Source organism: Heloderma suspectum, chromosome Z (assembly GCF_057233095.1).
Source record: "Heloderma suspectum isolate Gila_16-S chromosome Z, 16-S_ref, whole genome shotgun sequence".
In the NCBI taxonomy this organism is placed as follows: Eukaryota; Metazoa; Chordata; class Lepidosauria; order Squamata; family Helodermatidae; genus Heloderma; species Heloderma suspectum.
In genome coordinates, this window is record NC_139476.1 from 8,239,170 (window position 1) to 8,251,846 (window position 12,677).

The following is a 12,677-nucleotide window of genomic DNA, read 5'->3' on the forward strand; positions in this document are numbered from 1 at the left end:
TATCATCAGGGGGTTTGGGGTGCGGTGTCATCATATGCGGATGACACGCAGCTCTACCTCTCGTTCAAATCTTCACCAAGGCTGGCCGTAGAATCCCTGTCCAAATTTGTGGAGATGGTGAGTGGCTGGATGGGGAGGAACAAGCTGAAGCTGAACCCTGACAAGACCGAGGTACTTCTGGTAGGAGACAAGAGGAGGTTGGGGAATGTTGACCTGGTGTTGAATGGGGTACGGTTACCCTTGAAAGACCAGGTCTGCAGCTTGGGGGTCATCTTAGACTCCCAGCTGTCCATGGAGGCTGTGAGCCGGTCAGCGCTGTACCAACTCCATCTGTTACGGCGGCTGCGCCCCTACCTTCCCGACCATCTGCTCCCATCGGTAGTACATGTCCTGGTCTCCTCTAGTTTAGACTACTGTAATGAGCTCTATGTGGGGTTACCCTTGAAGACAGTTGGGAAGCTGCAGCTTGTTCAGAACGTGGCAGCTCACCTCATTAAAGGCAGCCGCCGGCGAGATCACATCACTCCAGTGCTGAAGGAGCTGCACTGGCTACCAGTTGTTTTCCGGGCCAAATTCAAGGTGTTGGTTTGGACCTTTAAAACCCTATATGGTTCCGCCCCAGCCTATCTCAAGGAGCACCTCCAGCAACACCAGATAGGCCGCTCAACAAGATCAGCCTCGGATGGCCTTCTCTCTGTCCCATCAGCCAGGACAGCTAGGCTGGTGAGGACGAGGGAGAGGGCCTTCTCTGTGGTGGCCCCCACTCTGTGGAACTCCCTCCCTAGGGAACTCCGCCATGCCCCCTCTTTTAATGAGCTTCTGCCATGCATTAAAAACGTGGTTGTTCAGGCAGGCATTTGGGGTGTTGTTGTTGTTGGCTAGGGTAATTTTATTAATTATTAATTTTTATTAATTTGTTGTTGGCTAGGGTAATTTTATAAATGTGATGTTTTTAATGTTGAATTTTATTGTATGAATTGCTTTTATTGTTGTACATCGCCCAGAGTGGCTGGGTGACCGGCCAGATGGGTGATTAATAAATTTAATAAAATAAATAAACAAACAAACAAACAAACAAACCAGGGATGACCAACCTTACACACTGCAATTTCATGGCAACTTTCATCCAAGGAGCTCATAGCAACATACCTGATCGTGGCCAAAAGGCCAAGAAGCTCATAGCATCACAAACGGATCCAGGATTATCTATTTTGATCCTCACAACAACTGGGTAAGGTAGGCTGGGCATAAGTAAGATAGTGATTGGCCCAAGGCCACCATGTCAGCTTGCAGCTCAGTGGGGACTGGAACCTACATCTCCACAATCCAGAGCAACACTGTCCACTGTGCCACATTGGCTCACCAGAATAATGAAGGTTTTCAACTATGGGCCTGTGAAGAGAAGGGGGAATCTCAGCGAGTGTTAGGAGGTTGCAGGGGTTTGGAAAGCTTTCCTCTTCTCCACACAGCTATCAAACCTGAAACTAATCATCCCAGCCGTAATGGGAAAAATGTAATTTAAAAAGGGAGGGAGAGGGACAGACACCCCACCTCCAACTGAACCATGTAACTGTGGCTCAGAAAAAGTTACTGGAAGAAAGGGGAAGGAAACTCGGCGACGGAAGACAGTGGTCAAGCAAGGATCGGGAGGCCATGCTAAATGGCAAAGCAGGAGGAGAGACACAGAAGTGTTTGGGCCCAACTATTTGTGGCTTTTTAAGTTAGGAACAAAGGGGGGGGATCAAGATTTCTAAAATGATGCCCAGTGTGGAGAGAGAGACATTTTTCTCCCTCTCATATAACACTGGAATTCCAGAGCGAATCCACAGATTCAGGACATAAAAAACAACAACTCACCTTCCCACCAATTCCCTAGGGAGCTGGTGGGCTCTCCCACACTGGAGGCGTTCAAGACAAGGCTGGACAGCCATCTGTCAGGGATGCTCTGACTTGGATTCCTGCATTGAGCAGGGCGTTGGACTCGATGGCCCCATGGGCCCCTTCCAACCCTACTATTCTATGATTCCTCACACAATCTAGGATAGCTGTATGGAACTCTTATCGCAAAGCGGGGTGATCGTCACTGCCTTTGAGAGCTTTAAACAAGGACTTAGACACATTTGTGGGGATTTCCTAATTTAAAACTTTATTATCATGCTGCTCAGACTTCTCAGTTGCTTAATCTCATCAAAAATACACTGAGTGCTCTATGGGGGGCAAATGGAAAATGCTCATGTAGTTCCCTCAGTTAAAAGATTGGCATTCCTCCCTTTCAAGAGATCCAGTTCAGCAGCTACAGATAACCCCTTAACTTGAACCACTTTTCACCTTTGTAAACAATGAGTAAAGGGACTAGCATCATCAACAGGCCACCAATTTGGATGGCTTTAAAAGGGGGTTGGACAAATTCCTGGAGGAAAAGGCTATTGATGGCTACTAGTCCTGATGGCTCTGTGCTACCTCCAGGACCAGAGGCAGTGAGCCTATGTGCACCAGTTGCTGGGGAACATGGGTAGGAGGGTACTGTTGCGCTCATGCTCTGCTTGTGGGTTCCCAGTTGACAGCTGGTGGGCCACTGTGTGAACAGAATGCTGGACTAGGTGGACCCTTGGTCTGATCCAGCAGGGCTCTTCTGATGTTCTTATATTCTTATCTCCCTCCCCTAGTTCCAATTTCTGGATCATCTCCACTTTTGTCAGAAAGACAAATGCAAACAATATGAGGCATGGGAAGCCAGAGGACTAACCAGAGTACAAGACCTGATAGACAAAGGACAGCCAGCCTCAGAGGCAAGAATGGCTGACATTAGCTGGCCTAGGTAAAGGATGGCTGCAGTCTTCAAAACAGACTATTTGCCAGCAGACTGGCCAGGGCCAAAGACGTGTCTTAGCCTTTAAAAAGATTGGAATCCCTGTGCCTATAGTCACTAAGGGTGCAATCCTATGCATGCTTAAGACAGAAAGAAGTCCTATAACTCCCAGAATGCTGGAAGTTGTAGGACTTTTTTCTGTCTAAACATGCATAGGATTGCACTGTAAAGGACTTAAAAGGGTCATCCAGAAGTTATAAGTTACTTCAGATGAAACAACTGGGGACGCTCAAGGGCTCAGAGCAGCCTGGGAAAGTGACTTGAGCTGCCAAACTGACGGAGACAGCTGGGATAGAAGGCGGTTCAAGAGGCCTTTCAGGATTATTTTAGCCTAACTAAAAGAAACCACCATCAGGATGGCATTATACTCCAGTCAGGCAGCACCGTATCGACACCTCCCTGTCCTCACAGTGCTAGAGAGGTTGTGGAGATGTAGGAACGTGGCCATATCAGGTGGGGTGGCCCCCAAGTTCAAACCTTCTGGGCTGCAGTTTTGGGGATTGTACTGAATATAGTCGCATGTATTAATGTCCCTGATCCCCTCCTAGCACTCCTATCCATGGTGGACAACGTACAGGGTATTTTACCACATGGTGAGGTAATCACGATTTTGTTAATGGCTGCACGTTTTGAAGTTGCGCAGCACCGGAAAGGAAATTCTGAATGTTCAATAAATACAGGGCTGGTTTGTCAAAATATGGAAAACTGCACTCTCAGAAAGATTAACTCAGCAGAGCAGACTGGTACGAGGAACTGCAAAATATGGCTGATTCATAGAAACCTGGTTTCCAGGTATCGCTTTCATAAAAACAGTGGATCATACACCCCTGACAGCCCAAAAGTCATTCTGGAAAGCCTTGATAAAATAGAGGAAGACAGAGGATAATACGAACTAAGCTGGACACACTGTCTTAATAAGCATGAAACAAAAACAACTATGGGAACACAGTTCTTATGTTTGTATTGTTGATCTTTATTATGTTTGAAGTTGTTAATGATACTGTATTATTCATAACTCTATAAAAGATTTTTAAAAATTAGGGAAGACGTCCATCTGTGGCTACTAGGCAAGGAGCCTCCATATCTGACTTCCCCAGTTTTAGGGAGCAGTTCCAATCTGTAGCCCATATACCAGGGATGTGGAACTTTCATCCCATAGGCCTAATCCATCCTGTGGAGGTACTATATCTGGCCCAAGGAGCCTCCTTGGGTTCATCGGGGGGGGGGGGGCGCTCAAAGCATTACACCCTGGAGGAATCCCTGTTGTTATCTTTGATCTAAGATCAGAGCTAAATGCAGGGATGCTGATGGCAAGGGACCTGAATGGCACCAGCTGAGTGACTTCGTGCACTGCCCCCATGGGGATGCCATACACCATGCAAAGTTAGGCACATAAAGCCAGGCTGCTCCTCCCAGCGCTGTACAAGTCCTTTTCTCCGTGGAGATCCTGGTGGGGCAATCAGCCTCTATGCCAATCAAGTTCTGCACCCTGCCACATAATAATCCCCACTACCTTCTCAAGTCTATCTGCTTGCCCAGCAACCAGGTTGCCGTCACGCTAAGGAAAGAAGCAAAGATTACCTAACAGGTTTGGGGCAGAGCCGAGCAACAACACTTACAGCTACACCTATTCCCACACTAAGCATTTGGTGGCATTGTTGCTAGCTGGAGATTATTTTCCGAACTTGGAGATTATTTTCTGAACTTGCGGGCACACATTAATACTTGCACTTTTGAGAGAGAAGCAGCTAAGCTCACGCCGAGTTCCACCTCACTCCAAACCCCTTGGAAGCAGTAGTAATGGCTCTCCAGAACAGGCCAAATAGGGCTCCTAACTACTCACAACCACTTCTAAGAAAATATCTATGACCCAAGAAGGCCATTCTTTTCTTTTTTATCAACTTCTTCAGTCTGTCACTTTTCTTCCCTTTGAAGACCAGAGATAAGACCACCTGGTCTTCAACAAAGAACTTGCCTACATAAAGTACCCTATGCGATAATTTACTTTGCACCCAAGGATAATTTGTCCTTTCCTCCTCCACCCCCAAGTTTTTGAGTCAATCTACAAGTGGAACAGATATCTGAAACTGCAAATCTTAAAAGCATCCCCAGATGAACGGGGTGTCTGTGTGTGTGCACATTTTTAGATCATCTTATGCTGTAGCAGCTCACAAAGAAGTTACTGAAAACTCAGTTCAAAAGTTGCTTTAGAAAGTCCTGGGAGTTTCATTCCTTCAAATTTGCATTTAAAAATGAGGCAAGGACTTGAATGTTCCTGAACACCTGCAGTTCAAAGCTTAACCTATTGTCTATATATAGCAGGGAAAGACTCTCAAAAGCATAGAATACTTGAACGTTTGCCAACCTGCCCCCCCAGGTTATTTTAGTAACCTATTTAGAAAAATTAAAGTTGTTTTCTAATGAAAGACACAAAGAATGGCAACCGTAACTAGCCTCTGGGAGATAGAAACCAGATTAAACAACCATTGTGTTAGGATTATTTATTAGTTTCCTAGCTCACCTTTCCACTGGGGTATTCCAGGCAGCCTAGAGCAGAAGCTAAAGACACAATACAAACACACAATATAAAGCCATTCAGTTTTATGTTCCTAAAACAAGCCCCTGCCCACAAATCAACGGTGTGTGTGGAGTCGGGGGGGGGGGGCATAGCAGACTACAACACCTGACTAAAAGCAGGCTATAATGGGCCTCTTTGAGAAGGCCATTTCAAATTCTGGGTGCAACTGACTAAAAGGCCCCTTCCAGGGTGCTCCCCTGCCATACCTCCAACAGTGGGGAGGACCCAAAGGAAGGCCTCCAAAGTGGAGCACAGCCAACATCTATCTCCACCGATGAACAAGAGTGCTGATTATTTATTATTGTTTTTTTAGAAGACATATTACCTATAGGTATTAACTTTCCAGGAGTATCCAGTGATACTAATGGTTTAGAAAGTCAATATTAAACCTTCCCTATGCTTCGGGCATCATCGACCCCAAAGGAGTACTTTTTAAAAAATTGTAAAAAAAGCCCTGCCACCTGCACTCCTTCAATTCCCCATGTATTTCCCTACAATAAAGAGGTAATTTTTTTCTGAGCTGTTTCAAGCCCCCAATCCCACCCTATTTGGAAGGTTCCCACAAGGAAGGGCTGAAGTCACTTAGGCCCCGATTAAAGTGAACTTGGGAAAATAAGATTGCTCTTCCAAGGTTTGGGAGATCTAGTTTACCCCAGAAGGATGAAAACTTGAATTTAACACCACAATCTCTACTTTATGTCAATACCGCAGTTAAAATTAGGAAATGTTAAACAATGAGTACTGTAAAGAAAATTCATACCTCCGGGAGATTTAAGTTGAAGGGGAAAAGGAGCCCCAGCTATTGAGCAGTATAGAAATACAATAAATACATAAATACATAAATCGTTGTGAGTTCTAGACTTTGCAAGATCCCACAGGCATTCATGTTGAGGGAGTCATTACAGACCCCACATCCCCCGCTACTATATCCCCTCTGTGTAACTGCATTAACCATTATGCCTAGTACAATTAAATGTTTTATACATTAAAATTGGGTTCGTCGTTAAATGCTGCTAACTATGTGTATGCAGGTCAAAATCCTGACTAAAGGTGCAGAGTCTGTTTTCAAAGCTGTTTATAAGCAAGGGTTAGGGGGACTTAAAACACAGAATATCAAGGAATGCTTTGCAAATCAGTGGGAAAAAAGGCACGCAACCTACTAACAAAATTCACCATCCCTGGTGGGCTCAGGAAGCTATTCACCTGGTGGGAATCATCGTTCACCCCAAACAAGCAACCTACCACAACTTTTTTGCTTGCCAGAAACCTCTCTCTCTCTCTCTCTCTCTCTCTCTCTCTCTCTCTCTCACACACACACACACACACACACACACACAGAGAGCAAATTAAAAAAAGGATGGGAGGAAGGTTGTTTTTACCTGGGCTCTCATGCGTTAACAAGCAACTGAGGTATTTGTTCATGCCTTCAACCCGAAGGCCTGTTATTTTTTTAACTCCTTTGCAGCCTCCAGCCATCCCAACATCCAAGCATGTCACAATACCCATCCATGACTGCCTGCTCCTGGGCAGCAAAGATAACTCAGGGCTGGAGGAGAGCAGGCAGGAAACCAGTCAAGGTCCCACCTTCACACACTCTTAAAGAGACACTTCGCTTTTAAAAGAAAACTAGTATTTCTCAAGTAAGGCGGTTCTTGGGTGCTTAACTGTTACAAAAGGAAATATTTTTTTAAAAGGCATTTTCTTCTAGAATTTAGCTTTTGGTTTGTAAGTTGTGTTTAGAAAGGTATCTCTATTAAGATTTTGACAATGTAGCATACACCTCCAGTGCAAAGTAAATAAAGAATTGGCCTCTGTAGCCCAAAATAAGCCTTATCCTAAGAACAGACCTGCTAGATCAGATCAAATTATCTCTCCTTCTTAAAGACACCTAAGCCAGTAGCCATCACATCACCTTGTGGTAGAGAGCTGCGCAAGTTAAACTGCACATTACGTGAAGAAAGGCTCTACCACCTGTCACTGAGCCAGCCTCAAATCATGCATCCGTGTCACTAGGAGACTGTATCAAGCAATGCCAGAACAGAACATAAGATCGCTTGTATTATTCAGCTTTCAATATTTTGTTTTCACGGTTATGTTTTGTAAACTACTCTTCTGATAAAGGGTGGTATAAAAATCACTGAAGTAAATACATTATTTTTTGGTGGGTTGGGTAAAGAACATAAGAGCCATACTGGATCAGAGCAAGAGTCCATCTAGTCCAGCATTCTCTTCACACAGTGGCCAACTAGCTATCCATGGGAAACCCACAGGAAGGACATGACTGTGACAGGACCCTCCCACCCATGTTCCCCTCCAACTGGCGTACATAGCCATACTGCCTCTGGTACTGAAGATAGCATACAGCCAGTTGTTTTCCGGGCCAAATTCAAGGTGTTGGTTTGGACCTTTAAAACCCTATACGGTTCCGCCCCAACCTATCTCAAGGAGCGCCTCCAGCAACACCAGACAGGCCACTCAACAAGATCAGCCTCGGATGGCCTTCTCTCTGTCCCATCAGCCAGGACAGCTAGGCTGGTGAGCACAAGGGAGAGGGCCTTCTCTTGGTAGCCCCCACTCCCTCCCTAGGGAACTCCGCCATGCCCCCTCTTTAATGAGCTTCTGCCACACATTAAAAACTTGGTTGTTCAGGCAGGCATTTGGGGTGGGGTGGGGTATTTTTAGAAATACGATGTTTTAATGTGTAGAATCATGGAATAGTAGGGTTGGAAGGGGCCCATAAGACCATCAAGTCCAACCCCCTGCTCAATGCAGGAATCCAAGTCAGAGCATCACTGACAGATGGCTGTCCAGCCTCGTCTTGCATGCCTCCAGTGTGGGAGAGCCCTCTACCTCCCTAGGTCATGGGTTCCATTGTCATATTGCTCTAACAGTCAGGACGTTTTTCTTGATGTTCAGCCGGAATCTGGCTTCCTGTCATTTGAGCCCATTATTCTGTGTCCTGTACTCTGGGAGGATCGAGAGGAGATCCTGGCCTTCCTCTCTGGGACAACCTTTCAAGGACTTGAAGAGCGCTATCCTATCTCCCCTCAGTCTTCTCTTCTCAAGGCTAAACATGCCCAGTTCTTTCCATCTCTCCTCATAGGGCTTTGTTTCCAGTCCCCTGATCATCTTTGTTGCCCTCCTCGGAACCCTCTCCAGCTTGTCTGCAACTGTTTGTTCTATTGTACATTGCCCAGAGTGGCCAGCCAGCTGGGCGATTAAGAAATTTAATAAATAAAAAAAATCAGACTAGTAGCCATTGATAGCTTTATCCTCCATGAAGTTAAGTTTCCCCATGAAAAGAGGAAGCTTAAAGAGAGCTTTGCACTAAAACACTTCTGGCCAGACAGGCTGCTATGGCAGCTCATAAGGGATAGCAGCACCAGTGTATCATTTGAGGGCAGACCAAAGCTTATTTGGGGGTAGCAATGTTATTGATTTTACGTCATACCAACCATGTGTGATTCTGTAGGGATGCTCTGACTTGGATTCCTGCATTGAGCAGGGGGCTGGACTTGACGGTCTTACAGGCCCCTTCTAACCCTTTGTTGTTGTTCAGTCATTCAGTCGTGTCTGACTCTTTGTGACCCCATGGACCATAGCACACCAGGCCTTCCTGTCCTGCGCTCTCTCCCGGAGAGTGCTCCTTTACAGCATCGGACTTTCTTTTCACCACCAGACACATCCACAACTGAGTGTCCTTTCGGCTTTGGCCCAGCCGCTTCACTCTTTCTGGCGCTACTTGGAAATTCCCTCTGCTCTTCCCCAGTAGTATATTGGACACCTTCCGACCTGAGGGGCTCATCTTCCGGCGTCATATCTTTTAGCCTTGTGATACGTTCCATGGGGTTTTCTTGGCAAGAATACTGGAGTGGGTTGCCTATGATTCTATGTGCATGATATACTCAAGGTATACATCAACACACATAGCTGTTATTCAGACTGCACTTTTGAACCAAACACAAAAGTGAAGGCAGCCGCTCTTGGTCACTGATCATGAGAGCCACGGGCTCCAGGTTTTGGAGGGCCTTCGGGCAAGAACCCTCACTGCCCCCCCGTGAGTCCCCCTTCTCACCACCATTGTCCCCTGCTCATCCTCTTTCCCATCATTGCTACCACTCGCTTGCTTGACAGGCAGAGCGCGAGCTGGCCGTGGCATCTCCTGCTCCTCATTCACACCACCATCCTTCTCTGGACCAGGAGTGAGAGGCAGGTGAACCAGCAGGTTGCAATGAGGAAGAGAAGGAAAAACTCCATGGGTATCCTGTCAGTGCTGGTGTGTGGACCCTTGGCAGGTGCCCGATCATGCCTATCCTTGACACCAGCTGTCCTGATGTTCATCCCTAGCAACTGGCACCCAGAGGTAAACTGTTCCTGAATTGGGAGGTTCCATTTAGCTATCATACCATTTATAAATCCAGTATGTATCAGAAAGTCCCATAAATTAAGTACCTTTCAATGAAATAGTTACTGGTTTATTTAATAAAAAAGCCAGATACTTCACCTAAATGTCCAAAAAACAAACAAAGCAACTGTGAAATGAGAAGACAAGGCCAGGCTACACGAGACAACCCACCTTGACTGCACAGCAAGTCAGAGAAGGGAAAGGAGAAGCCTCTTAACTTCCTTACACAGAGACGCAGGAACCATTAGCAGAGCTTCTGAGCATATACAGAATTCTTTCCCACCTTGTCCTTCCTCACAGACGGGATACGAGGGGGCACAGGGGAGGTGAGCCCCCTGCCTCCCCAATTAGTGCCAAGTTTATACACTTTAGCATAAATAGGGGAGAAGTGTGTTGGGTGCATGGGGTGCAAGTCTTCACTCCAGCCCTTCTTCTCCATCTATCATCACAAAGGAGGATGCGTGTCTGTCCATCCATCGGTGCCATAGTGCCAAGACTGTGAAACCGAGACACCTGAAACTTGCCATGCATACTCAGGGGACCCCAGCAGTGTGCACCTCAGGGTTATGTTGTTTTTAAAAATGCATTAACTCATTTTAATGTACCCATGTGGTTGAAGCCTGCAGTAACATCTTCAGGGGCAGACTTTCCTAGCCAGCACATAGCACTACAATCCACACGGTTTGAAGCCAAGGTGGGTTAGCAGCCCAGCGACAGAGGCTGCTCCAAGAAGCAGGAGAAGAACAGATCTCTTCACTACCTTCCCCCCAAGCCCCAAAATAAGGAGAGCTCCTTCACCATAAGGAGCACACCCTTTACTTCACCCTTTCACAGATGGAGGTAGGGAGGAGAACCCCCCCCTTAAATTCTTTCCTTCTGCCCACACTCGGAGAGGCTCTGAGCATGTGCAGCCACCCTTTTATTTGTATTTATGTATTCATCAGATTTCTATATCGCCCAATACCTAAAGCTCTCTGCACAGGTAGAGCCTGCTCCTCCAAGGAAGAAAGAGGGGGACCCTGTCAAGAATAGCAGCCTGCTTTTCTACCATGCAACTGGGCCTTGTTGTTATGTTTGCTGTAACCACCTGGGAGTGTGTTATCAGGAAAGCTCCTTGACCCTGCTGCTCAGGTCCAGGCTCAGTTTTTGTTAATTGGGAAGCAACAACAGCAGGGTTGGGTGGGGAGATCTTGCTCTTCTGGGGTGGGGGTGGTCCACCCAGGGACTGAGCTGGTGACTGGCTAAAGGAAATCTAGCTTGGGTTGCCAGGGCTGGGCCTTAAAAGGAGAACTCAGGCTTGGGGCCAGGTCTGGCCAGTCCTACCTAGCAGGAACAGTGGGACTAGACCCAGCGCATCCTTCCCAGACCCCCTTCCCCCCAGCACAAGAATGAGAAGAGATCAAAATAACATCCAAGCATGTGCAGAGTGCCCTTACTCAAGTGAGGCAGAAAACCCTCGAGTGCCTTCCTTCCCATCACCAACACAGAGGTGCCCCTGCGCAAAGCTCACTTTTGGCACAGGTGGGCCTGCTCCAAGGGAAACAGAGAGGGCGATGCCCCCCTTTCCCCCAATGCAAGGATGAGAGGAAATCAGGAGAGACTCTGAGCATGTGCAGAGCCTACCTTCGGCACAGGTGGGGCCTGTTCCAAGGAAAACAAAGGGGGGCAACAACCCCTCTTTCCCCCAATGCAAGGCTGAGAGGAGATCAGGAGAGACTCTGAGCATGTGCAGAGCTCGCTTTTTGTACAGGTGGGGCACCTGCTCCAAGGAAACCAAAGCGGGACGATGACCCCTCTTTCCCCCAATGCCAGCATGGGAGGAAATCAGGAGAGACTCTGAGCATGTGCAGAGCCCACCTTCGGCACAGGTGGGGCCTGCTCCAAGGAAAACAAAGGGGCGGGGACGACCCCTCTTTCCCCCAGCGCAAATGTGGGAGGAGATCAGGAGAGACCCCGAGCATGTGCAGAGAGTCCTTATCCGAGGCGAGGCGGAGCCCCCCGTCGATCGCCTCCTCACCCACCCGCCTCCACCAGCAGCGCCTCTGAGCGCGCGCGGAGCGCCCCGGGCAAGGGGGTGGGGGGCAGGGGCCGCCACCGTTACCTGCTGCCGCGGCGGGGCGCCTGCCGCGGCCGGGCCGGGCGGAGAGGCGCCGCGGCGGCGGGGGCTCGGCGGCCCCGGGCGGGTGTCGGAAGGGGCAGTAGGGCCTCCCGCAGGCCGGCCCGAAGGGGCACTCGACGCCGCGGAAGAAGCCGCTCGAGCGGAGCATCCCGGCGAGGCATGAGGAGGAGGAGAGAGACAAGGCCGCGCAACGCCCCAGCCGCCGCTCCGCTGATATTTTCTCTCCCTCAGGCAGCCGCCATCATGACTCCGGGCAAAAAAGACCCGCGCCCGGCAGAAGGGCGCATGCGCGCTGCCGAGACGCCGCCGCGAAAGCGCTTGGCGCCGCCATGTCGGCTACGGGCAAGAAGGCGAGGGGGCAGCGCATGCGCATCAGCGGCGAGGGGGGGAGCTTCTCTCCGCTCAAGGAAAGAAGCCGGGGGCGTAAGCGCGCATGCTCCTAGGAGCCGCGTGGGGCGGGGCTTCGTCGCGGGCGTTAAAGGTTCTGCGGCGCGGGTGACAAAAGGTCTGCCGCCATCTTAGCTAAGGGAAGCGGCGCAGGAACTCAGGGCGGCGTAGGCGCATGCTCGCGCGGTGAGAAGGACGGGCAAGGTCCTCAGCGCCGCCATTTAGCTTCCCGGGGAAACGCGGTCGCCCTCGAAGGCGCCTGATGGGAAATTAGAAAATTAAAAAAAGGAGAGAATTAAAAAAAAGGAAGGGCGGGTAT

General features: G+C 48.6%; 1 protein-coding gene across 6 annotated transcripts in view; it reads right to left on the bottom strand.

Annotated features, from left to right (window-relative positions):
* The window catches only part of REXO1 (RNA exonuclease 1 homolog), a 45,397-nt gene extending 33,111 nt beyond the window's left edge, over window positions 1-12,286 (bottom strand). For 2 of the 6 annotated variants that reach the window (XR_014786485.1, XM_084825858.1), the window contains exon 1: window positions 11,954-12,286. Coding sequence is in view for 5 of the 6 variants with exons in the window: in XM_084825858.1 (XP_084681984.1) it covers window positions 11,954-12,119 (166 nt within the window). In the remaining variant the exon portion in view is untranslated. Of the gene's footprint in view, window positions 1-1,149; window positions 11,558-11,953 lie in introns of those variants that run through there. The other 4 variants (XM_084825857.1, XM_084825854.1, XM_084825855.1 and 1 more) reach the window with 4 other exon arrangements.
* Window positions 12,287-12,677: the final 391 nt, after the last annotated feature.